The sequence below is a fragment of the Engystomops pustulosus genome, chromosome 4, assembly GCF_040894005.1.
Source record: "Engystomops pustulosus chromosome 4, aEngPut4.maternal, whole genome shotgun sequence".
Classification (NCBI taxonomy): Eukaryota; Metazoa; Chordata; class Amphibia; order Anura; family Leptodactylidae; genus Engystomops; species Engystomops pustulosus.
The window spans coordinates 42380604-42403848 of NC_092414.1; the positions used below are offsets into that span (position 1 = coordinate 42380604).

At 42.8% G+C, this 23245-nt stretch overlaps 1 protein-coding gene across 3 annotated transcripts in view; it reads left to right on the forward strand.

Annotated features, from left to right (window-relative positions):
- The first annotated feature begins 1071 nt into the window (after window positions 1–1071).
- The window catches only part of LOC140126389 (gamma-aminobutyric acid receptor subunit pi-like), a 234286-nt gene continuing 212112 nt past the window's right edge, over window positions 1072–23245 (forward strand). For 2 of the 3 annotated variants that reach the window (XM_072145792.1, XM_072145796.1), the window contains exon 1: window positions 1072–1221. In XM_072145792.1, coding sequence (XP_072001893.1) covers window positions 1157–1221 — 65 coding nt within the window. In that variant the 5' untranslated portion in view covers window positions 1072–1156. The remainder of the gene's footprint in view (window positions 1222–23245) is intronic. The other variant, XM_072145794.1, reaches the window with a different exon arrangement.

The window sequence follows — 23245 nt, forward strand, 5'->3', positions numbered from 1 at the left end:
CCTCATAGACCAATTCACAATGTCCCTCATGTGCTCCAAAAACCTGTGTTCAAATTTACGGGTGCCAATTTGACCACATTTGGAAATTTTTCAAGCTTCCCTGTACATAAAACTATCACTAGAAAGGACAATTTGGTATGTAGAAAACACGCTCTTATACAGCTGAGTATATGGAAAAATAAAGTTATTGATTTTTGTGGGTGTGGAGCAAAACATGAAAGCACAAAAATGAAAAAGGACTATAGTGATAAGGGTTAAATGATGTAACTTTAAATTAAAAAAATTCAGTTTGACTTTCGAATAACTGGGTCTGAATACCCAGAGCACAGTGAGATGAAGGGTGTGTGGTTTTCTCATTGCTTCTTTTACAGCTATGAGAATGAGTAACTGGGTCTGAACGCCTACAGCGCCTATAACCACACTGACTTTAATTTTTCAAAAATTTTTTTGTATTTCTTAATTTTTAGTGATATGATATCATACGTTTATATGATATGTTCAAGCACTTTCCTTAGCCCACTCTGGGCAGGGCAACTGCCCTGTTAATCCCACCATTTTTCACCCTTGGCCCTTACTAGCCCCATTTTATAGCCATTTTTGGGTGTTAAAATTTGGGTCCTCATTGACTTCATTGTGGTTTGTTTCAATGTCCGGGTCAAAGTTTGTCATGAAGTCTGTGTCCCGAAGCAAAGTTTTTTGCAAAATTCGGACAAACCAATTGAACCTGAATTTCTCTAAAAATTACAGACTGTTAAGAATTTGCTAGTAATAAGGTTGCAACAAGGGGAAATTCCTTTCTCTAAAAATGCAATGAAAATGCAAAATGACATTTAATACATGGCTTCCTGGTTGTACAGAATTGGCCCCAAAGGGGAAAAGGAGTACAAGGAGTGAAATATCTCATCTTATGAAAGAAGAATAAACATTGAGAAATTCATGATGACAATTGAGTAATACATTCCAAGAAGTTCTGGTTGATTAAGACAGGCTACACATTGACAGGTTTAATGTAATTTAAGGACACTGCCTCATTGTATATGTATTATCTAGGTGGAACCAAGCTATATTATTCCACCACAATTATAAACTTGGTGTCACTCAGTGTATGGATTGCAATACATTGAAACCTCTGTTTCAGCAATTGATCATTTTGTGAATGCAGCTGTTAGACGACAACATGTACTTCATTATTCTGTTCTGGTGGACATTTCTATTTTACTGGTAAGTATATTATTATACTATTGTTACTTATACATATATATGTTATATACATATAAGGTGAACTAGGTTGACTTTTCCCCCCAGAGTAATCAGAACATAGTCTTTTCATAGTAGCAATATGATATATTAACATTTATTTTTAAAATAAATAATAATTTCTGCCAACCAAACATATTCTCATGGGCACATATGTTGTATTGTTAATAAGTAGATCAATTAAGTTTGTCTCTAGCAGTAATCTGCAGTTTCAAAAGGAAATCCCATAAACAGATATGTTGTCTTTAGTAGAAATTAAAACGAGATGGAAATATTACTGAGCACAGAACCATTGGGGCACATTTATTAATGGTTTTCTGCCTGCCTTTTGTTGGCTGATCCCTGGGTTTTTTTTCTTTTTTGTCCGTTCTAACAGATTTACAGAGTGTGAGTTCCACAAAACTAAGTGTCACAGTTTACCAACACGCACAACTTTTTTTGTTGCTTAATTTGAGCACAGCTTTTGAATCCCAGCACATGGCAAATGGATGTGCTACTTACTAAAACAAAGGGGCTCCATAGCAAAACATAAAAGGTTTCATCCACAGCATAATACACACTGTGATGTTGCAGTGAATACATAATAAAGGTCACAGTGCAGGGATTAAAAAAAACTAATGTCATGGCACCAGGATAATGCACACAGTGATGTCATAGTAAAAATGTATGCAGTCATTAAATGTATGCAGTACAGAAATAATAAGATGTCACACCAAAGGGATAATGGACACCATGATATCATAGAATGAATAATGCAATGTGGCATAACTATAGTAAAACGTGAGAGAGAGAAGTTAAATATTTCACACCAGCTTCGATTGTCATCAGTAACGTCTCCCTATAATAAATTGTGACCCCTTTACTGATGGGCCACATAGCAGCTGCTATACAGGCGGTCCCCTACTTAAGGACACCCGACTTACAGACAACCCATAGTAACAGACGGACCCCTCTGCCCACTGTGACCTCTGGTGAAGCTCTCTGGATGCTTTACTATAGTCCCAGACTGCAATGATCAGCTGTAAGGTGTCTGTAATGAAGCTTTATTGATAATTCTTGGTCCAATTACACCAAAAATTTTGAAACTCCAATTGTCACTGGGGCAAAAGAAAAAAAATTGTCTAGAACTTCCATTATAAAATATACAGTTTCGACTTACATACAAATTCAACTTAAGAACAAACCTCCAGACCCTATCTTGTATGTAACCCGGGGACTGCCTGTACTAGCCGTCCTGGTTACACCTATGGTACTGATACATGCAAAGACACATGTCTTTTAAGTCATACCTATAATCCAATAATGTTGTTGATCCCGAGGAAGCCAAATGTCTGATAAAGAAAATGAACTTTGCTGTACTGCAGGAGAAAATTTTTTTTTACCACAGTCACCACAACAGATGTAGCAGTGTTACACTGCAAGCGTTATTGGAAACCTCCGATAATGCTAGCAGACTCTGCCGCATTGTACAATAGAAACACCGGACCGCGCTGTAAGCGGACCAGTTGTATTCATGAGAGGGCGGGACTAGGAGGCGGGGACTGCCGCATGAAGCCGGCCTTTCCCCTCATGAATATGCCAGACCACTTACAGCGTGGTCCGGTGTTTCTATTGTACAGAGCGGCAGTGTCTGTTAGCGTTATCAGAGGTTTCCGATAATGCTAGCTGTGTAACACTGCTACATCTGTTGTAGCACTAGGAGCTGTTTTAAGGCCTTGTTGGACAAGTTGCATTTTCCACTCTTACAGTAGATTGTCAGTTTATTTTGGGGGTGTAATATTCTTTTTCTCAATGCAGAGCAGTGGTATAACTATAGCAATTGCAATTAATTGCAATTGCAACACATACAGTATGTTAATCTCCTTTGCCGCATAGCGATTTAAGCATTGTAGATCATAGGTTAATAAAGGATAAGGCTGTAAAAATCTATCCATAAAGTCCTACCTATAAATTATACAGTGTTTATTCAGAGAAAAACAAAAAACCCTGTAATACTGATGCCAATTTGCCCAAATTGGTTCACAATTCCTAACCAAACCTTATAGGGAAGTAAGAAAATCTCCCTGGATCAACATCAAATAAATAAAATCCTTTTCCCTATCTTGTTCCAATAACAAGTGTCATATTTTCCAACTACCTGGGGTGGCCAGGGTGTGGGCCCTGGTGGAAATGGCTGATTCCTCCTTCTCAAGTTACTATAATGCAAAAGTTCACTGTATGGTGGGGGAAAGTTGCTAGGGACTAAGGCTCTGCAGGAGCTTTGTCTAATGGTTTGTGTAGTCAGGTATATGAATATAAACGTGGAAAAGTGCCGGGAGCCGCAGTAACTTCAAATGTAAAAGAGCTAGTCCTCTCTACAGCACCTGCTGTGTGCCATGTCCCTTTTACTGCCTCTACTATTCTGTGTTGCAGCACAGATATTAAATATTTCAGTGTATTTATGGGTATGTAATGTATATACTGTGAGTTTTTATTGATGTTTGTATAGTTGTATAAGTGTGTTTCGATGTATATGTGCTTGAGCATGCATGAATACTATGTATGTTCATGTTGAGGCTGTATTAAATTCATATGAGGCTAAATACAGTATTTGCATGATGCATATGATGGTGTATGATTTAATAGTGCATATGGAGGGTGTGGCTAGGCAGCCAGAGCGCATGGATGCTTGCTAGCTGAGCTCCGTGACCCACACAGCATGGACCAGCGACTTACACCGCTATAGCAAGGTGAAACCTCTTTCAAACCGAGCAGAACACCGATATGGTGTCTAGGAGGCAAAAGGAAGGACCAAGACCCTGTAAACTTACAGGCTTTTACTGGGCAGCAGACCGGGAAGAAATCCAACATAGCGGATTGCCACGTGCAACAGGCAGCATCTGGCCCCAACCTTCCCCACTGCAAGTAGATCAAGCCAGGCAAACCTCACTGGGAATTCGGAATACCAGCCCTGCGCCATCTATCCCAAGCCTCCTAAACAGGAAAGCCGAGGATACCCTGACCCATCAGACAATATACAAGAAGCCCGAGCATCGATGTCTGATAAAGAGGAGAGCAGGCCTCAATCAGCGGGCTCTTGGACGGCAAGCTCATCAGCTTCCTCATCACATCACGGCAGCATAGCAAAACAGCGTCCAAGGCTGCAGGACCTGATGTGCAAGGTGAATGGGCCAGAATATATGCCCAATGCCCAAAGGGGAGATAAAGGGACTGATTTATTAGACACTCTGCCAGCATCTTCTGCCAGCAGAAATGTCTATGAAATGTATGTTATCAGTGCTGGCCCAAAGAAATGTTGCCCAACAAGTGCAACCACTCAGTGCTGCTATAGGTGAAGTATAAAATCGAGTAGACCACGTTGAAAATAAGATGGGAAATGTAGTGGCATCAGATAATGAACTCATAGACGCCCAGCGTGATTTAGCTGATGAGGTCGCACAATTAAGATCTAAGATAAAAGATCTAGAGGACAGATCGATGCGCAATAATGATCCACTTTTACCAAATCAAGGACCGCTAAATGATGGCGGCCCGAAAGAAGGCAGTACTGCCTCTGCCTTTTCAACACCTATCAATATATGCAGATTTGTCATCTGCAACATTGCAACTGTGAAGACAGCTTATACCTATCATCAAAACACATATGTCCACCAAATCCCATATAAGTAGGGATTCCCCACCCGTCTAATCATCATGAAAGACAATACTACTTATGTGGTACATACAGTGGAAGAAGGCACATCACTGTTGGAAAAATGGAACCTGCAACTGTCGCCTCAAGCATTGCTGAAACTGACAATGCTAACCCCAATTACCCAAAAATCGCAAAGACAGAAGAAGAGAGACCACCGTTGAAGATGTTCATACAAGTGTGTGGTCGGGGGTGGGGTGGGGTAAATTTTTCAGTTATAAATCTAGCATCTAAAGATCTGTTACCACAGTACAGCACAAAACAGTGCTACATATATCCTTTTTGAAATAACCTTTCAATGCAATGTTGAACAATGCTTTCTGTCTTTCCATAGAAAGCTTCTATGTTTACTTAAAGTGGACGGAAATCTGACCATGATCACACAGATGCAAGGCTCGTTATATCACAGAGAGTAATCAGAGCTGTGTGATATAATGAGCCGTACACCTGTGTGACCATGGTCAGATTTCCGTCCACTTTAAGTAAACATAGAAGCTTTCTATGGAAAGATTTCTGTCCACTGGAAGTAAAACTTTCTATAGAATGGCAGCAAGCAGAGATGTAGAAAATAGTGAAAAAATTGATACAGAAAGTATATTGGAAATTTTTTTAACTTTTCATTATACAAACAATAACATTAATTTGGCCGAAATGGGAATACCCCTTTAATGGGTTTTTTGCAGCCAGATCTTGTGCAGTGAGCTCTGCAGATTTTTGTGGCAGATAACTTTAAAAAAAGCATTAGCAAAGCGAGTGTGTGAGCTTGGCGGCGAGTGTGCACTGATCCCAAGTGTGTGCAGTGTCTTAAGTGTGACTTGGGTTTAAGGGACTTAAGTTTGAGGGGCTTTAGCAGGTAACTTCTGTGTTTTGTGTTACTTTGACTGTAAATTCTTCTTTCTGTGCATATTTCTATTGTTATCCCCATTAGAACAATGGACTCCATAAGTAGCATTGCTACACAGTGTACATCCTGTGCCATGTATGCTTTCCTTGAACAGCCGTTCGAGGGGGAATACTGCTGTGTGGGGTGTGTGAAAATTGCTCATCTGGAAGCCCAGATTCTGGATCTAAATGAGCAAGTTTCAAGGCTGCGGGCAATTGATAATATGGGACGAAGTTTGCTGCTCCTGGAGCACAAACTCTCTGGGGAAGATGGTTGTGGGGAGGGAAGTATGGAGGTGCAGAATGAGGGGGCAGCTAGTTGGGTAACATGTAGAAGGCGGGGTAGAGGGAAGAGTTGTAGGGAGTCTAGTCCTGATCTGGTGCACCCCAATAAGTTTGCCAGGCTGGCGGATGAGGGGGATATCAGCTCTGGGGTAGCAATGCTGCAGAAAGACGTGGCCGCTAGCAACCAGGGGAATGTCTGCTCCGGTAAGAAGGGTAAGGGGAGCACAGGCAAGGTCAGACAGGTGCTGGTAGTGGGAGATTCCATTATTAGGGGAACACACAGGGCAATCTGTCACAAAGACCGTGCATACCGAACAGTGTGTTGTTTGCCGGGTGCTCGGGTTCAGCATGTTGCGGATCGGGTTGACGGATTACTGGGAGGGGCTGGTGAGGAACCAGCGGTCATGGTCCACATTGGCACTAATGACAAAGTAACAGGTAGGTGGAAGGTCCTTAAAAATGATTTCAGAGACTTAGGCCATAAGCTCAGGGCAAGGACCTCAAAGATAATTTTCTCCGAAATACTGCCTGTACCACGTGCCACACCAGAAAGGCAGCGGGAGATCAAGGAGGTAAATAAGTGGCTCAAAAGTTGGTGTAGGAAGGAGGGGTTTGGGTTCATGGAGAACTGGGCTGACTTTTCTGTGGGCTACAGGCTCTACAGTAGGGATGGGCTGCACCTCAATGGGGAGGGGGCCGCTGTTTTAGGGGAAAAAATGGCTAGAAGGTTGGAGGAGTGTTTAAACTAGAGACCTGGGGGGAGGGCAATTACACTTGTGCAGGGCAAATAGACGGTGTACATAGAGAGCTGGGAAGAGTCATAGTCCATGGGGGAGGAAGGGGGGCTGGAATGAGATTGGGGAATAAGGACAAAAGGAATACGGACAGGGAAAACCATATAAAGTGTATGTACACAAATGCCAGAAGCCTCACAAACAAAATGGAGGAACTGGAACTCTTGATGTTGGAATGGAAATATGATATAGTGGGTATCAGCGAGACATGGCTGGACAGTAGCTATGACTGGGCTGTTACTATAGATGGTTATAGTCTTTTTAGAAAGGATCGTATAAATAAAAAAGGGGGGAGGGGTTTGTTTATATGTGAATTCTTGCCTCAAGCCCGTCCTGCGAGATGACATCAGTAACGCAAATGTGGAGTCCCTATGGGTGGAGATAAGAGGAGGGAAAAAGAATAATAAAATATTACTAGGGGTTTGTTATAAGGCTCCAAATATAATGGAGGCAGCAGAGGAAATGCTGATAAGTGAAATGGATGCGGCTTCAAAGCATGGTGAAGTACTTATCATGGGGGACTTCAATTACCCAGATATTGACTGGGGGGCAGAAACCTGCAGGTCCTTCAAAGGTAGCAGGTTCTTGTCAACAACAAAAGACAATTACCTGTCACAACTAGTCCTGGAGCCAACAAGAGGGGGGGCACTGCTGGACCTTATCCTTACCAACAGACCTGATAGGGTATCAAAACTACAGGTTGGGGGGAACCTGGGGAATAGTGATCATAATATCATTGATTTTGTATTACGCTTTACTAAGCATGTTAGTGAAGGGGCAACCAACACTCTAAACTTCAGGAGGGCAAATTTTCATCAACTAAGGGAAGACCTTAAAGGCATAGACTGGGATAATGCTCTCAAGGACAAAAGCCCCCCCCAAAAATGGGACTTTTTCTCATATATTCTGAAAAAGTCCTGTGAGAAGCACATACCTTATGGGAAAAAGCATAAAAGGAACAAGAAAAACCCTATGTGGCTAACTAGTCTTGTAAGGAAAGCAATAAGCGAGAAAGATAAAGCGTTTAAGGTGCTAAAACGTGAAGGTAGCGATGAGGCATTACAGGATTATAGAGAGAAAAATAAATCCTGTAAAAAGCAGATAAAGGCCGCAAAAATAGAGACTGAGAGAAATATTGCCAGGGAGAGCAAAAATAATCCCAAATTATTTTTCAAGTATATAAATGATAAGAAACTAAAAACAGAGAGCGTGGGTCCCCTTAGAAATAACATGGGGGTCATGGTGGAAGGAGATGAGGAAAGGGCCAATCTACTGAATGTCGCCTTCTCAACTGTCTTTACCCAGGAAAATCCCCTGGTGGAAGACACAATGAGGAATAATGTTAATTCTTTTTATAATGTCAACAGTTTAACCCAGGAAGAGGTACGGCGCCGCCTCGCAACCACTAAGATAGATAAATCACCTGGGCCAGATGGCATACACCCCCGGGTTCTGCATGAATTATGTACGGTGATAGACAGACCGTTATTTTTAATATTTGAAGATTCACTGAGGACTGGTTATGTTCCACAGGAATGGCGCATAGCAAATGTGGTACCACAGATCAAATAGCGATCCTGGAAACTACAGACCCGTAAGTCTAACTGCTGTGGTGGGGAAAATATTTGAGGGGTTTATTAGAGATGCTATCCTGGAGTATCTCATTGTGCACAACCTTATAACCCAGCGTCAGCATGGGTTTATGAGAGATCGGTCCTGTCAGACTAATCTGATTGGTTTCTACGAGGAGGTAAGTTCAAGACTGGATCTGGGGGACGCTGTGGATGTTGTATATCTGGACTTCTCAAAGGCATTTGACACCGTGCCACATAAAAGGTTGGTATATAAAATGAGACTGCTGGGAATAGGAGAAAATCTGTGTATCTGGGTAAGTAATTGGCTTAGTGATAGAAAACAGAGGGTGGTCATTAATGGCACATTCTCAGATTGGGTTGATGTTACCAGTGGAGTGCCACAGGGGTCAGTATTGGGGCCACTTCTTTTTAATATTTTTATTAACGACCTTGTAGTGGGTTTACACAGTCAAGTTTCAATATTTGCAGATGATACTAAGCTGTGTAAAGTAATAAATACTGAGGTCGATAGTTTAGCATTACAGAGGGATTTGTGGAAGCTTGAGGGATGGGCAGAGAAATGGTTGATGAGGTTTAATGTAGATAAATGTAAAGTTATGCACTTGGGCCATGGAAACAAAAAGTATAATTATGTTCTAAACGGTCAATTACTTAGTAAAACTGAAGCTGAAAAGGACTTGGGCGTATTGGTGGATGGTAAACTTAATTTTAGTGACCAGAGCCAGGCGGCTGCTGCTAAAGCAAATAAAATTATGGGATGTATCAAGAGAGGAATAGATTCTCATGATAAAGACATAGTTCTGCCCTTATACAAATCCCTGGTCAGACCACACATGGAATATTGTGTACAGTTTTGGGCACCAGTGAATAAAAAGGATATAATAGAGCTGGAACGGGTGCAGAGGAGAGCAACCAGGATTATTAGGGGAATGGGGGGGACTAGAATACAATGACAGATTACAAAATTTGGGATTATTCAGTTTAGAAAAAAGACGACTGAGGGGAGACCTCATTACAATGTACAAATACCTGAACGGACAGTACAAGGATCTCTCCAAAGATCTCTTTATACCTAGGCCTGTGACCAGGACAAGGGGGCATCCTCTTCGCCTAGAGGAGAGGCGATTCTACCATCACCATAGACAAAGGTTCTTTACTGTAAGAGCAGTGAGACTATGGAACTCTCTGCCGCAGGAGGTTGTTATGGCCGACTCTATGTACATGTTCAAGTAAAGTGTATGAGAGCTGTTTGGTGACGCAATGGATCTCAATTCATTAACATATCTATACAGTAAGCTTGGTTCCCAAAAATCTACAAATGGCTGAATGCAGTGTGTGGGTCCAATTTTTACATAAGGCTATTGCAAATAGGTGGAGTAAAAAAAACATACCCATATTAGAGATAGTAAAGCCAAAGCAAATGGTTGCAAGGGGGTAGGTGACAACAAACTACATTTGTCAGTGTGATGTTTGCTGAAGGTTATGCCGCAGCATAGGGTGTGTAATTGTCAGGATTCAGGGGTAGTGGATGATGTAAGCTGGCATGGGAGTGGAGGCTAAGTGGTACCCGGTTTTAAATTGGAAATAGAATCTCTAAATTCTAAAGCGGATTGGACTTGCTGTGGTGTGGTACCACCAGGTCGATCCACAGATGCGACTATTTCTGCGGTGGCGGCAAAGGCAAGGTACAGAATCAGAGTCGGGAGTAGGGCAAAAGTTCAGGGCAAGCAGCAGAGTAGCGAAATCAGGATGGAACCAGGGTCACAACAGGAATTCACAATATCAGCATATAGCATCAGGAACAAGCGCAAAGAACCGACCGGGCTTGGTGGAAGAGGCTGGCTTTTTATAAAAATCTGGAATGTCCAGAACCAATTAACGTTGCACTGGCACTTGAAATCGCAAGAAGCTGACGAACGCACCATAGGAGGCGGAGAGACTTGTGCCTGATCCACTTGTCCATCAGAATGCATATTATACGCAGTGGAAAGTCCTTGAAGTTGGCTGCACAGAGCCAGAACTTGGAAACTAACTGTACCCCACGGTCAGAAACGATGTGCTGAGAAAGTCCATTAAGCCGGAAGATGTGGAGAAATCACAGGCTGGCAAGGCTTGGACATCTTGGACAACAAAGTGAGACATCTTAGAAAACCGATCAGTTACCACCCAGATGACGGTATTACCCGAGGAAGATGGAAGATCTGTGATAAAGTCTATAGCCATGTGAGTCCACAGACAGCTGGGTATTGGAGTCCACAAAATCCCATAAATCCTTAACCAGATTTGGCCAGCAGTAGAAACGGGAAATGCGGGCGACTGAGTGTTGCACTCCAGGGTGGCCAGTCACACGAGAGCAATGTCCGTGGGTCAGTATCTTCTTCTGAAGAGATGGATGGACATAGGTCTTGCCAGGAGGAAGCTGCTGCAGATCCACAGGAGCAGCGTGTACCAGGCGTTCAGGTAGAACAATGGGGGTCATTTACTAAGGGCCCGATTCGCGTTTTCCCGACGTGTTACCCGAATATTTCCGATTTGCGCCGATTGTACCTGAATTGCCCCGGGATTTTGGCGCACGCGATCGGATTGTGGCGCATCGGCGCCGGCATGCGCGCGACGGAAATCGGGGGGCGTGGCCGAATGAAAACCCGACGTATTCGGAAAAACCGCCGCATTTAAAAACCGAAAAAGTGTCGCTCGGGAAGCGCTTACCTTCACCTGGTCCGAGGTGGTGCATTCCGGCGCGTTGAGATGATTTTTAGCGCAGCAGCGCCACCTGGTGGACGGCGGAGGAACTACCTTCATAAATCCCGGCCGGACCCGAATCCTGTGCAGAGAATGCGCCGGTGGATCGCGAATGGGCCGGGTAAGTAAATGTGCCCCAATATGTTGAGGAGCATTGTTCTCTGCAGGATGGAAATGAATTAGGAAATTGAAGAGGGGGAAGAAGAGGGACCAACGAATCTGTCATGGACTGAGGCGCTGAGCAGTCTGGAGGTACAGGAGGTTCTTGTGATCAGTATAGATACTGACTGGATGACAAGCTCCCTCCAGAAGATAAAGTCACTCTTCCAAGGCAACTTTTATGGCCAGTAGTTCCTCTCTGCGGCTGAGAAGGTCTTGGAGAAGAAGCTGTATGTGAGGGTTCCACCTTTGGTCAATTTCTGGGAGACACGAGGGAGGAGAAATGCAGAATGAACTGCCGGTAGTAATTAGCGAAGCCCAGGAATTTCTGGATAGCACGAAGTTCCACTGGGCAAGGCCACTGAAGTACCGCAGATAACTTGGCAGGTTCCATCTGTAGTCCCTTGTCAGAGATGAGGTAACCGAGGAATGGAAGTCTCTTTTGATGAAACTGACACTTCTCAAACTTGGCATATAGGCAAGTGGCCCTTAGGCGCCTGAGAACTTGTCATACATGAACCTGATGGGACTCTAGGTCTGCAGAGAACAGCAGGATATCGCCCAGATAGACCATTACACAGCAAGTCTCTGAAAATGTCATTGATGAACTCCTGGTATACTGCTGGTGCGTTACAGAGTCCAAACGGCATGACGAGATACTCGAAGTGTCCATCACAAGTATTGAAGGTGGTCTTTCACTCATTGCCTTTGTGGATGCGGATGAGGTTATATTCCTCACGTAGGTCTAGTTTGGTAAAGACATTGGCTCCATGTATGGGTTCAAAAAGTTCAACCTTCAAAGGCAATGGGTAGTGGTTCTTCACAGAAATTTTGTTAAGGTCGTGATAGTCTATGCTTGAACGGAGTGAGACATCTTTTTTGGCCACAAAGAAGAACCCTGCACCGGCAGGAGAAGCAGGCTTGCGTATGAACCCCTTCTGCAGATTCTCCTTCATGTAGGCTGACATAGCTGTGGTTTCAGGCACTGAAAATGGATACACCTGACCCTGTGCATGAGACATGCCTGGCAACAGCTCTATAGGGCAGTCTTTGGGATGGTGTGGTGGCAGAGTCTCCGCTTGCTTCTTAGAGAAGATATCGACAAAATCCATATATGGAGCGGGGAAATCCACCAGAGTCTTGGAGGACATCGGAGAAGCCATGGTGGACACGGGACAAGGTACCAACAAACAGATTCCGGTCCCCAGCAGAGAACTTCCCCAGTCTGCCAATTGAGCATGGGTGCATGGTGCTGCAACCATGGAATACCCAGAAGGATGGAAGACGTGGACAGTCCCTCCTTGTGCAATGTCCCGACTTGCAGACATAGAGGCTCCATGCGGTATGGACCGGATTAAAGAGGATCTGCACACTGATGGATGAGATGACCAGCGACTTCTCAAGACGGACCACAGGAAGGTGATGCTGGAAGACCAGGCCAGCATCCACGAAATTTCCTGCAGAGGAATCCCAGAAGGCTGAAGTTTGAAACTGGGTACCAATCCCAGAGCTGAGTAACACAAAGATATTCAGACATGGAGAAGCTTTGTTCTCACCTAGACTCACCTGTACTCTCCTCCCAGAAACCCTAGGTGCGTGTGTTTTCCCGGATGCTGAGGACGGAGAGGATAAGTCCAGACAAAGTACTCCGGGTTAGCACAGTAGAGAGAGATTCTCCTGTCGTCTGGAGTGCTCTTGGGGTGTCAGACAAGCTTTATACACCTAGGCCAGTGATGGCGAACCTTTTTGAGACCGAGTGCCCAGACTACAACCAAAACTCACGCATTTATCACAAAGTGCTAATATAAGCAGTAATTTATTTATTTGTTTAACTGTTCTCCTAACATAACAGCCTCCTAAGGACACTGATATAATTGAAAGCAGGAGGGCAAATCCAGACTATAAGATACTTCCTTTGTGATTAAAGGGTTAAAATAGCACTGAGATTAGTAAACTTGACTTGTGTGGAACTGCAGTTAGATTCTTTGAGTCCTGTCTGGTGAACTCTGTGCTGAGCTTAAGGGCCCACAGAGAGCACTTTATGGTTCACATAAAAGACTGGATTAAACAGGTAGGACAGGTCCTACCTGTTTAATCCAGTCTTTTATGTAAACCAGTTGTGACAATAAATGTTAATTATTTATTATACAAATTTACTTGTATCACTGTCAAGCAATCAGACCTACCTCTGCCATTAGCAGCGCGACCGACTACTGGTTACTCCTTCCAGAAAATTATTTGATTCTACCAGACAGTCCTTTCTTAAAAGTGGCAGTCCAGGCTGATTCATTACAAGAAAGCTTGGAAGCCATAGTATGGAATTAAACCACATAGTCACCAACAGACAAATCCCCTTGACGCAAGTTCAACATGGAGGTGTCAGTAGAAGATGCCCGGGCTGGTTCCTAAAAGACAGACTGGAATTCCGCGAGGAACGCGGTAATGTTAGGCAGTGACCAGGTTGTTCCTGTCCCGTAATGGGGTGGCCCACGCTAGGGCTTTCCAGAGAGTAGACTGACCACAAATGCCACCTTAGACCTGGGCAAACTGCATAGGCATCGGCTCAATGTACAGTGAGCACTGGGTGATGAAGACCCTGCACAACTTGGTGCCATATTTGGACGGCATGGATAAAAGCAGTCTGGGTTCAGAAGAAGACAGTGTGGCTGCTGTAACGGAAGTTGCCGTAGGAACATGATGCTGTTTCTGGGTGACCATTAACTGCTGCATGATGGTGGTGAGCTGGGAAAGTTGCTGGTACTGCATGGCAATCTGCTGGGACTCCTGAGCCACTATGGTGGTGGTGATCCATGGCAGCCGCAAAGCGGGTTGGACTTGTTGTGGTGTGATACCACCAGGTTGCTCCACAGGCGGAACTTTGTCCATGGTGGCAGCCAAGGCAAGGTACAGAATCATGCCGCAGAATCGAGGTTGAGACAGGCAGCAGAGGATCAATGTCGGAGGTGGAGCAGAAGGTCATAGTATCATGGTATCATAGTATATAAGGCTGGAAAAAGACGCAAGTCCATCAAGTCCAACCTTTAAGAATTAAATAAATGTTTTATCCCCATAACCCGTGATATTTTTTCTCTCCAGAAAGGCATCCAGGCCTCTCTTGAACATGTACATAGAGTCCGCCATAACAACCTCCTGCGGCAGAGCGTTCCATAGTCTCACTGCTCTTACAGTAAAGAACCTTTGTCTATGGTGATGGTAGAATCGCCTCTCCTCTAGGCGTAGAGGATGCCCCCTAGTCCTGGTCACAGGCCTAGGTATAAAAAGATCTTTGGAGAGATCCTTGTACTGTCCGTTCAGGTATTTGTACATTGTAATGAGGTCTCCCCTCAGTCGTCTTTTTTCTAAACTGAATAATCCCAAATTTTGTCATTTGTCAGTGTATTCTAATCCCCCCATTCCCCTAATAATCCTGGTTGCTCTCCTCTGCACCCGTTCCAGCTCTACTATATCCTTTTTATACACTAGTGCCCAAAACTGTACACAATATTCCATGTGAGGTCTGACCAGGGATTTGTATAAGGGCAAAACTATGTCTTTATCATGAGAATCTATTCCTCTCTTGATACATCCCATAATTTTATTTGCTTTAGCAGCAGCCGCCTGGCTCTGGTCACTAAAATTAAGTTTACCATCCACCAATACCCCCAAGTCCTTTTCAACTCCAGTTTTACCAAGTAATTGACCGTTTAGAACATAATTATACTTTTTGTTTCCATGGCCCAAGTGCATAACTTTACATTTATCTACATTAAATCTCATCAACTATTTCTCTGCCCACTCCTCAAGCTTCCACAAATCCCTCTGTAATGCTAAACTATCGACCTCAGTATTTATTACTTTACACAGCTTAGTATCATCTGTAAGTATTGAAACTTGACTGTGTAAACCCACTACAAGGTCATTAATAAAAATATTAAAAAGAAGTGGCCCCAATACTGACCCCTGTGGCACTCCACTTGTAACCTCAACCCAATCTGAGAATGTGCCATTAATGACGACCCTCTGTTTTCTATCACTAAGCCAATTACTTACCCAAATATACAGATTTTCTCCTATTCCCAGCAGTCTCATTTTATATACTAACCTTTTATGTGTCACGGTGTCAAATGCCTTTGAAAAGTCCAGATATACAACATCCACAACGTCCCACAGATCCAGTCTTGAACTTACCTCCTCGTAGAAACCAATCAGATTAGTCTGACAGGACCGATCTCTCATAAACCCACGCTGACGCTGGGATATAAGGTTGTGCACAGTGAGATACTCCAGGATAGCATCTCTAACAAACCCCTCAAATATTTTCCCCACCACAGCAGTTAGACTCACGGGTCTGTAGTTTCCAGGATCGCTATTTGATCCTTTTTGGTATATTGGTACCACATTTGCCATGTGCCAGTCCTGTGGAACATAACCAGTCCTTAGTGAATCTTCAAATATTAAAAATAACGGTCTGTCTATCACGGTACATAGTTCATGCAGAACCCGGGGGTGTATGCCATCTGGCCCCGGTGATTTATCTATCTTAGTGCTTGCGAGGTGGCGCCGTACCTCTTCCTGGGTTAAATTGTTGACATTCCAAAAAGAATTTACATTATTCCTCATTGTGTCTTCCACCAGGGGATTTTCCTGGGTAAAGACAGTTGAGAAGGCGACATTCAGTAGATTGGCCCTTTCCTCATCTCCTTCCACCATGACCCCCATGTTATTTCTAAGGGGACCCACACTCTCTGTTTTTAGTTTCTTATCATTTATATACTTGAAAAATAATTTGGGATTATTTTTGCTCTCCCTGGCAATTTTTCTCTCAGTCTCTATTTTTGCAGCCTTTATCTGCTTTTTACAGGATTTATTTTTCTCTTTATAATCCTGTAATGCCTCATGACTACCTTCACGTTTTAGCACCTTAAACGCCTTATCTTTCTCGCTTATTGCTTTCCTTACAAGACTAGTTAGCCACATTGGCTGTTTCTTGTTCCTTTTATGCTTTTTCCCATAAGGTATGTGTTTCTCACAGGACTTTTTCAGAATATATGAGAAAAATTCCCATTTTTTTTTTTGGGGGGGGGGCTTTTGTCTTTGAGAACATTATCCCAGTCTATGCCTTTAAGGTCTCCCCTTAGTTGCTGAAAATTTGCCCTCCTGAAGTTTAGAGTGTTGGTTGCCCCTTCCCTAACGTTCTTAGTAAACCGTAGTACAAAATCAATGATATTATGATCACTATTCCCCAGGTTCCCCCCAACCTGTAGGTTTGATACCCTATCAGGTCTGTTGGTTAGGATAAGGTCCAGCAGTGCCCCCCCTCTTGTTGGCTCCAGGACTATTTGCGACAGGTAATTGTCTTTTGTTGTTGACAAGAACCTGCTGCCTTTGAAGGATCTGCATGTTTCTGCCCCCCAGTCAATATCTAGGTAATTGAAGTCCCCCATGATAAGTACTTCACCATGCTTTGAAGCCGCATCCATTTCACTTATCAGCTTTTCCTCTGCTGCCTCCATTATATTTGGAGCCTTAAAACAAACCCCTTGTAGTAATTTATTATTCTTTTTCCCTCCCCTTATCTCCACCCATAGGGACGCCACATTTGCATTTGCGTTACTGATGTCATCTCGCAAGACAGGCTTGAAGCAAGAATTCACATATAAACAAACCCCTCCCCCTTTTTTATTTATACGATCCTTTCTAAAAAGACTATAACCATCTATAGCAACAGTCCAGTCATAACTTCTGTCCAGCCATGTCTCGCTGATACCCACTATATCATATTTACGCTCAAACATCAAGAGTTCCAGTTCCTCCATTTTGTTTGTGAGGCTTCTGGCATTTGTGTACATACACTTTATATGGTTTTCCCTGTCCGTATTCCTTTTGTTCTTATTCCCCAATCTCATTCCAGCCCCCTTCCTCCCCCATGGATTATTACTCATCCCAGCTCTCTATCTACACTGTCTATTTGCCCTGCAGAATTGTAGTTGCCCTCCCCCCAGGTCTCTAGTCTAAACACTCCTCCAACCTTCTAGCCATTTTTCCCCCAAAACAGCTGCACCCTTCCATTGAGGTGCAGCCCATTCCTACTGTAGAGCCTGTAGCCGACAGAAAAGTCAGCCCAGTTCTCCATGAACCCAAAACCCTCCTTCCTACACCAACTTCTGAGCCACTTATTTACCTCCCTGATCTCCCGCTGCCTTTCTGGTGTGGCACGTGGTACAGGTAGTATTTCGGAGAAAACTACCTTTGAGGTCCTTGCCCTGAGCTTATGGCCTAAATCCCTGTAATCATTTTTAAGGACCTTCCACCTACCTCTTACTTTGTCATGTGTCAGGGCGGGCAGCAGAGAAGTGAGTTCAGGAACAGAACTGGGTCACAATGGGAAATAAGTCTAAGCACATAAGGCTTTCTCATTGGCATGAAAGCACAAATATCCGGCGGGACATGAGGGAAGAGGTTAGCTATTAGTGGTGCACTGGCACTATAAATCTCCGGCCACAGCGTGCTTGCCATAGGAAGCGGGGATGCACGCACTGGAGCGCCCGTCACAATAGATTGTTAAGAATGTGTCAATACCACATATGTAGGTTTATTTTTTGTGTATTTGTGGTTTTTATATTTAATTAACATTTTACATGGGATTTTATGATTTGAGGGACTTTTTTTTTTGAATGTTTTTGTATACATATATTTTACTTTATATACACTTGGACGATGCTCTAATCTGGTTAAGTCCAAGACACTGCACTGCAATACTTGTGTAATTGCAGAAAGTCACGTGGTCTTTCAGAATTTAGTAAAATACAGCTTTTATTACCATATATACTCGTGTATAAACCTCGCTTTGGCTTATACACGAGTCAATAAAAAAAATAAACTTGCATATACAGTACCTTCCGGTCGGCGCATACTATGAAGTCATTAGCGCCCACATCATAGTGTGCATCGGCCGGCAGAGCGCATAGCCACGTCTGTATTAATATAGAATGCTATAATAACAGCATTCGGCTTGCTTTATTAATAACGCATAATTCACATACTGCTCACAAAGATAGTGGTATCGGAGGTTTAGAATTTCAAATTTCATTGCCTCTAAAAACGCTATTGTTATTACCATAAGGCTACATGTAGTACTGTGGGCATACATTGGCGCCGGGGAGAGCGCTGCTCACCACCACCCCTCTCCATAGGAATACACAGCTCACGGCGCCGTATTCCGTACAAAAGTAGGACATGTCCTATCTTTCTAAGGGCTACAGAACAGTACAGTGCCGCACTGCATTGAAGTGTATGGGGCACACACATATATGCCGTATATACGTCGTCCGTATAAACATCCCCCATACGTTCGTGTGAATGTAGCCTAATAGATCAAGTAATTGCTTCCATGAGACGGCGTGCATGCTGAGACCAGCAACGTGCAACATTGTTGTATTATAGTTTTATCACACTGAGTAAAATAAATAAAGTTCTAATTGATACTTTGGACACAGTTCTGGAAATTAAAAAAGATTAGAGACGCAAAGTTTTATTCAATGAAACACAAGACATATGCCTATATATAAATGGTCCACGATAATAAAACCATGCTAAATAACCTACCAGGCCAGTGTCATAAACCAAAATCAATCTTTTTTTTTTATTATTAAATATTTTATTTTATGTATTATACAGACATTCACAAAACATAGACATGGCTCGCAGGTGATTTGTTACATATATCACAAATATTCCATCAACTGGGTATCCGAATTGCAGGTCTTAAGGTAAACAGGTATAAATTCCATACACAAATCAAAAATTCGTAAACAGCATTCCTATTGGTCCGAGATCTTCACAGAGAACCCTCCGGCCATATACTTGGCTCGCGGGTCTCTTAGTTTTTTTTTATAATATAAATCTTTTATTGCTTTTCACCATTTGAGTTATAAAAAATTCAAAATTGTGCCTTAACCTTCTATACAATACATTTTTAAATACATCCACATATATATCTGACTATATTACATACGCCATTTCAGGTTACAGGACAAAGAGATATACAGTAGAATTATGTCATTTTTCAACGTTGACGTATGTCGGCTATCTGTATGTTCTTGTCCTGTATCACTATGGATTTGAGTTTTTGCTTCCCAAAGTCCCGCCCCCCAATACCCACCCCCACCCGCCCTTCGCCGGAGGGGAAGAAAAAAGAGAAAAGAAAGAGAGGAAAAAAAAAAAAAAGGGAAAGAACACTAAAGGAAAAAAGGAGCTGCTGCAGGAGGTAGGACAACAGGATATAATTTAATGTATTGTCCAGATCCTATCATAGTGTAACTTTTTCCCTAGCCATGTAAAATGAATTTCTTCATATTTCCCCACTTTTCTGCATAGAGCCTCCCATTGATGTATTGTTGGGGGAATGGCCTTCTTCTAATGCTTAGAGATTAGGACTTTGGCTAAGAGGGACAGTCTACATATTGCCTGGATGTGATGTTTCCTCAGACCTGGACACATATCGCAGCTAAGTACGTTAAGCAATAGCGCTTTTGCTGACCCCTCTATGTCTATTCCCAGCCAGTTTTCCATCCTCCTATGAACCTCGCCCCAGAAGGGGCTGATCTTGGGGCAGTTCCATGTCATATGGAAAAACCCTGCATCCATTGTGCCACATCTCCAGCATTTCCCTTGATCTTGCACTCTCATTCTTGCTATTTTACGCGGGGAGTAGTATAATCGGTGCAGATAATTAAAATCTACCATTCTATGGTTCATACTAATTGAGGAGTGGTTAATATTTTGAAACACCCTGTTCCATTGTTCCTGGGTTATACCTCCTAGTTCTAATTCCCAGTGACCTTGTGCCCTAAACTTCTTATTCCTTGTGGTTTCTGTGATTAATATATTATATACTGTGGATATGGTGAATTTACCCTTCCACTTAATCCATATATGGTCAATTAGAGTGTCTTGTTCTACAAAAAAAGGTGCTTTGTTAGTGGAACCCTTCCATGCATTCAAAATCTGCAGGTAGTAAAAATAGTGTTTGTTACTTATCCCATAATCCTTTTGTAATTCTAAAAAAGGCGTGGGTGTACCATTTAAAAAAATTTGTGAAACCCTTTTAACACCTCTAGATATACATAATTCCCCACTAGCCCCCATTTTCCAAAATTCTTTAATATTTAAATTATACCATAGTGGGGTGCTTTCTATTGATCCTCTTATTTTCCCTATTTTCCTAAGTGCTCTCCAAATCTCAGTTAACAATTTACACATAGGTGTTTTTCTCGATATACCCATGCCTAGTTGTCCTGACTCCATTATCTGCATCCAATGTTCAAGCCCCTTTACTTTGCCTGAAAGATATTTTAACGCCTCTGAATCCTTCCATCTATTGAGAAAACATATTTTGGCGGCCAAAAAATATAGTTTAAAGTTTGGGATAGACAAACCTCCATCTTTATATTTCTTATACAGGCGGTCCCCTACTTAAGGACACCCGACTTACAGACAACCCATAGTTACAGACGGACCCCTCTGCCAACTGTGACCACTGGTGAAGCTCTCTGGATGTTACTTTAGTCCCAGACTGCAATGATCAGCTGTAAGTTGTCTGTAATGAAGCTTTATTGATAATTCTTGGTCCAATTACACCAAAAATTTTGAAACTCCAATTGTCACTGGGACAAAAGAAAAAAAATTGTCTAGAACTTCCATTATAAAATATACAGTTTCGACTTACATACAAATTCAACTTAAGAACAAACCTCCAGACCCTATCTTGTATGTAACCCGGGGACTGCCTGTATAGGTGTTCTAGTTTTATTTTTACGTGTTTAATTAATTCATTTATTAATCTCTCAATTATTAGAAAGAACTTGTCTTTAATCCAAACCGGGGAGGCCGACAGCACGTACAGTAGCTGTGGTAGTATTATCATTTTTAGGAGACCCACTCTATCTGCCCTAGACAGTGGGAGTTTGGTCCATATAGACACCTTGGCTCTTAATTTATTAATGACCGGGACTAGGTTTAGTTTGACAAAATCTTCTACTCTAGGTGAAATCCTTAAACCTAGATATTCCAGCCCTCGGTCTGTCGGAACAATATTAATTGCCCCCCAAGTGGCCTGTGGCACCACGCCCAGTGGTAGGAGCATGGTTTTGTCCCAATTAATTTCCAAACCGGATTTCCCTCCAAATTCCTTAACTACCTGCATAACTGGGTATTGAGCTTGCCAGAGTAGAACATCGTCGGCATAAAGTATGATTTTATCAGTAGCCCCACGACCCCCAAAGCCTGTTATGTTACTTTCATCTCTTATAATTGCAGCCAGGGGTTCCAGAAATAAGTTGAACAGCATAGGGGAAAGGGGGCATCCCTGTCTTGTGCCCCGCGTCAGGGCTATCTGCTCTGTCCACCTTCCATTAACATCAATCCTCGCCCTGGGTTCCCCATACAATAGTTTTACCCAGGACAGAAATTCTCTGCCGAAACCACTTTTGCCCATCAAGCTCCATAAAAACGGCTACTCCACCCAGTTTGCTCATTTGTATATTCATGAACACTCTATCAAAGCTATTGGTCGTCGACCTCCCAGGCATAAACCCGTTTTGGTCAGTGTGTATTAATTCACCAATTACTTTCTGAAGCCGGAGGGCCATGGCCTTTGCAAGAATCTTAATTAAGTAACGAAATAGGCCTATATGAATCGCATTTTAGTAAGTTCTTATTTTTTTTGGGTATCAGAGTAACCACTGCTTCCCTCATTGAGCTTGGGAGCACTCCACTACCTCTTCCCTGCTCTAGTACCTCCAACAACATAGGAAGGAGGGTATCTCCGGTAAATTTCAAATGGGAGACCGTCAGAGCCTGGGCTGGTGTTTCCTTTGATAGATCTCACCGACTGCTTAAGTTCTGATAGACTGGGGATATTTATCCCCGCTAAATAATTGTTAACGTCCTCCTCTCCAGCCACGTATTGAGAACTATACACCTCCGTGAAGTAGTTCACGAAGACCTGTCTGATCTGTGCCTCGTCTGTTATTATCCCTTATCCCTTATTTTTCCCTTGTTCTGATATGGTCTCTGAAAAAGTTTACCCGGTTTTCCAGATGTGCAAAAGTGCTGCTGTCCCCGAAAAAAAAATCCCCTGTTGTGCTTTATGTTCTCAGTATTCAGCATATTCTTTTTTTCTTGTTGTGCAATGATTGACTATTTCTTATCGTGGGATTATTGTTGTGTACATGTTCCAACTGCTGTATGCAGTTCTTATATTCCCTTTCCTTATTCTTAAACAGGGCTTTCATTTTGTTAATTTCTCTGTGCCACCAACCTCGAATACAGCCTTTTAAGGCGTCCCACACTGTCCCTGCAACGGCTGAGTTCAGATTGTGGTTCCAAAATTCCATTATTTCTAATTTAAAGTTTTTATCTCTTGCTGTAATGATGGTCATCCAGTGCGGGTTTAATCTAAAGGGACGTCTCCACCTATCCTTCGGGGTTTATAAGCCTAGCTCCAAAACCATCATAGCCTGGTCGGATTGGCCGGTGCTCACGTATCTCATCTGCTTGGCGTACCCAATCCCTTCTGGGGTTGAAAGTGCTAGATCTATTCTGGACATAATCGTGTGGGATCTAGAAAAGCAGGATTACCCCCTTTTCTCCCCATACAAGTGTCTCCATGTGTCTAACCATCCCACTTCTTGGCAAAATTTAGCTAGGGGCGAGTTGTTCTTCTGCTGGTGATCTAGGCCTCTGTTCAAATTCACCCCATCTAGTATCGGGTTTAGGACACAATTAAAGTCCCCACAAATATACACAGGGCACTTCTTTCTAGCAGCCAGAAAGATCAG